At 55.5% G+C, this 3,593-nt stretch overlaps 1 protein-coding gene across 1 annotated transcript in view; it reads right to left on the bottom strand.

Annotated features, from left to right (window-relative positions):
• LOC108800679 (zinc-binding protein A33-like) overlaps window positions 1-1,056 on the bottom strand; it is a 12,235-nt gene extending 11,179 nt beyond the window's left edge. Inside the window, exons 1-2 of the mRNA XM_018572672.1 lie at window positions 630-1,056; window positions 376-471 (exon numbers count right to left, since the gene is read on the bottom strand). Of these exons, the coding sequence (XP_018428174.1) occupies window positions 376-471; window positions 630-983 (450 nt within the window). The 5' untranslated portion in view covers window positions 984-1,056. The remainder of the gene's footprint in view (window positions 1-375; window positions 472-629) is intronic.
• Between the last annotated feature and the right edge of the window lie 2,537 nt (window positions 1,057-3,593).

Raw genomic sequence — 3,593 nt, forward strand, 5'->3', positions numbered from 1 at the left:
GGGGGGGGATGTAACCGCGAGCAAGGTGCAGGCGGTGGCACAGAATGACTGAAGGCCGGGGTCATTCTGTGCCGCCACCTGCACTTTGTTCACGTTTACATCTTTCCCCCCCCTGGCCCTGAATGGCACAGGCTTTCAGTCAGTCTTAATCTCAGTTTTATACGGACATACGCATGTAAACAGGCGCGCAAGCGTTTACATGCGTATGACTTCCAATTTATAGTATGTGTCCACCGGCCCATAGCCTACAATACCGCAGGGCTCAGATCCATACAAAGCTGTTGAGATCTAAGCGCCGCTTTTTATACACCCGTGTGTGTGCGTGTGCGTGTGCGAGCCCTCCCAGGGGTTTACCCCAGAGGAGGGACAACTTACCCGGTGCTGGGCGATCATCTGCTCCTGGGCGCACTGCATCTGCTGCAGCTCCTTCAGGCGGGACTCCAGGGGGGCGATGGCCGAGATCAGCTCCTCCTGTCGGAAAGGAAACACACATCTATAAATAACATACGTGGGCGAGGAGGCGGGGTGCCACCCCCCGCGCTGACGCGTGCCCTACTTTGCGTTGCACGTGCGCTCTACACGTAGAGTTGTATCTCTGCATACGTGTGGTGCGTGTCTGGCCCGCTCACCTTGTATCCTCCCACGGCCTCCTGGATGGGGATCAGCGTATGCCCGGGTAGCGGCTCCGCGGCGGACCCCCTGCAGCGCGGGCACATCAGCCTGCTGTTCTGGGTGGAGAAAAACTGAACCTTTTCCCCGTGTTCGCCGCACAGGCCCCTCTGCCCGCCGTCCGGGGACTGCACCTGAGGGGGGCGACATTTGGGGCACGACGGGTAGGACTCCTGCCCCCTCCAGGACCGCTCCAAGCATCCCCTGCACAGGCAGTGGCCGCAGGACATGGTGACGGGCTCCCGGGGCACGTCGTGGCACATGACGCAGCTCAGGTTGGGCAATAGGGGCAGCGGAGAGGGGCTGGTGGCCATTGCTGCCGGCGGGCGATCCTGATTCCGACTGGAGGTCTCTCGCTGAGCTATGGGCGCCTCTGCCAAGGAGCTGTCTCTCGGCAACTGAGGTCTCCCCGAAATCTGACTTCTCTATGACTGTGAGGTCTCCCCGAACTCTGTCTCTCTGACTCTGAGGTCTCCCTGAACTCTGTCTCTCTGACTCTGAGGTCTCCCTGAACTCTGTCTCTCTGCCTCTGAGGTCTCCCTGAACTCTGTCTCTCTGACTCTGAGGTCTCCCCGAAATCTGACTCTCTGAGACTGTGAGGTCTCCCCGAAATCTGTCTCTCTGACTCTGAGGTCTCCCCGAACTCTGTCTCTCTGACTCTGAGGTCTCCCCGAACTCTGTCTCTCTGACTCTGAGGTCTCCCCGAACTCTGTCTCTCTGACTCTGAGGTCTCCCTGAACTCTGTCTCTCTCTGACTCTGAGGTCTCCCCGAACTCTGTCTCTCTGACTCTGAGGTCTCCCCGAAATCTGACTCTCTATGACTGTGAGGTCTCCCTGAACTCTGTCTCTCTGACTCTGAGGTCTCCCCGAAATCTGTCTCTCTGACTCTGAGGTCTCCCTGAACTCTGTCTCTCTATGACTGTGAGGTCTCCCCGAAATCTGTCTCTCTGACTCTGAGGTCTCCCCGAAATCTGACTCTCTATGACTGTGAGGTCTCCCCGAAATCTGTCTCTCTGACTCTGAGGTCTCCCCGAACTCTGTCTCTCTGACTCTGAGGTCTCCCCGAACTCTGTCTCTCTGACTCTGAGGTCTCCCTGAACTCTGTCTCTCTCTGACTCTGAGGTCTCCCCGAACTCTGTCTCTCTGACTCTGAGGTCTCCCCGAAATCTGTCTCTCTATGACTGTGAGGTCTCCCTGAAATCTGTCTCTCTGACTCTGAGGTCTCCCCGAACTCTGTCTCTCTATGACTCTGAGGTCTCCCCGAAATCTGTCTCTCTGACTCTGAGGTCTCCCCGAAATCTGACTCTCTATGACTGTGAGGTCTCCCCGAAATCTGTCTCTCTGACTCTGAGGTCTCCCCGAACTCTGTCTCTCTGACTCTGAGGTCTCCCCGAAATCTGTCTCTCTATGACTCGGAGGTCTCCCCGAACTCTGTCTCTATGACTCGGAGGTCTCCCTGAACTCTGTCTCTCTATGACTCGGAGGTCTCCCCAAACTCTGTCTCTCTATGACTCGGAGGTCTCCCCGAACTCTGTCTCTATGACTCGGAGTACTCTCTATGACTCTCTGGTCTCTCTGAACTCTGAGGTCTCTCTATGACTCTGAGGTCTCTCTGAACTCTGTCTCTATGACTCTGAGTACTCTCTATGACTCTCAGGTCTCTCTGAACTGTCTCTCTGAACTCTGAGGTCTCTCTACGACTCTGAGGTCCCTCTAACTCTGTCTCTATGACTCTGAGGTCTCTCTGAACTCTGTCTCTATGACTCTGAGGTCTCTCTCTGAACTCTGAGGTCTCTCTGTGACTCCGAAGTCTCTATGACTCTGAGGTCTCTCTGTGACTCCGAAGTCTCTCTGACTGTGAGGTCTCTCTGAACTCTGTCTCTATGACTCTGAGGTCTCTCTGAACTCTGTCTCTCTGACTCTGAGGTCTCTCTGACTCTGAGGTCTCTCTGACTCTGAGGTCTCTCTTTCTGAACCCTAAAAGTACCTCTGTGGTCCTTCTGTCCCTCAGCCTTGCTGTCTCTTTGTCCCCTCTGCACCCAGAGGTCTCTCTTGCTGTCCCTGATGTCCCTCCTATTGTCTCTGATGTCTCTCACCCTATGGCTGTCCCTTAGCCCTGGCTGCCCCTCCTGCTCCCAGCTGCCTCTCCTTTTGCCCCAAGTGTCTCTTATTCCCTACAGGCCTGGCTGTCTCTGAGTGACCCCTATTCTCTTCCTGGGTGTCTCTCTCTCTCTCTCGCCCCTATTTCCTCCCCTGTGTGGTGCGTCTGTCTCTGAGCTGCAGGAGGGAGGGGGAAGGGAGGAGGAAGGGGGGGAAGGGGAGGAGGAAGGAGGGGGGGCGCACAAAAAAATCATGACGCAGCAGATCTCAATTGTTCTCAGATACATTGTATCAACGGTTACCGTGGCAACAGTGACCACCTGCCTTATATACAATGTATCGGATCCATCAACTCGGTGCGACAGCCCGGGAGGGGCGAGAATTCCCATGCAAAGACGCAGAAAATGGGATGCGGCGAACGCCTGGAAGAGATGATATACAAGACAGGACGGGGGAGGGGGGGGACAGTCACATATTTCAGGAGATGACAAGGAAGGAGGAGACGCAGTCATCGGACTGACAGGTAAAACAACGCCGGAGACGGATACATTAAAGAAATGACATGACACCCTCCATGCAGCCGACTTAAAGGGAAACTACGCGCTATTTCCACATAGGATTGCTATCGCAGTGCTTGCCTTCAGCCCCTCGGGCACCGCCATGGGGGGGCACCTGCCAATGCAAAATACCCGAAGCAGCTTAAAGGGCGACATTAAAAAGACACAGATCCTTTAAATAACATGCATGGGGGACGCGGTAAAACGCGGAAGTGAAGCTGCAAAAATCCGTGCGATGCGCCGAACAATCACGGCGGCCGCGGAGTG

The sequence above is a fragment of the Nanorana parkeri genome, unplaced genomic scaffold (assembly GCF_000935625.1).
Source record: "Nanorana parkeri isolate BGI_ZX_2015 unplaced genomic scaffold, ASM93562v1 scaffold2095, whole genome shotgun sequence".
Lineage (NCBI taxonomy): Eukaryota > Metazoa > Chordata > Amphibia > Anura > Dicroglossidae > Nanorana > Nanorana parkeri.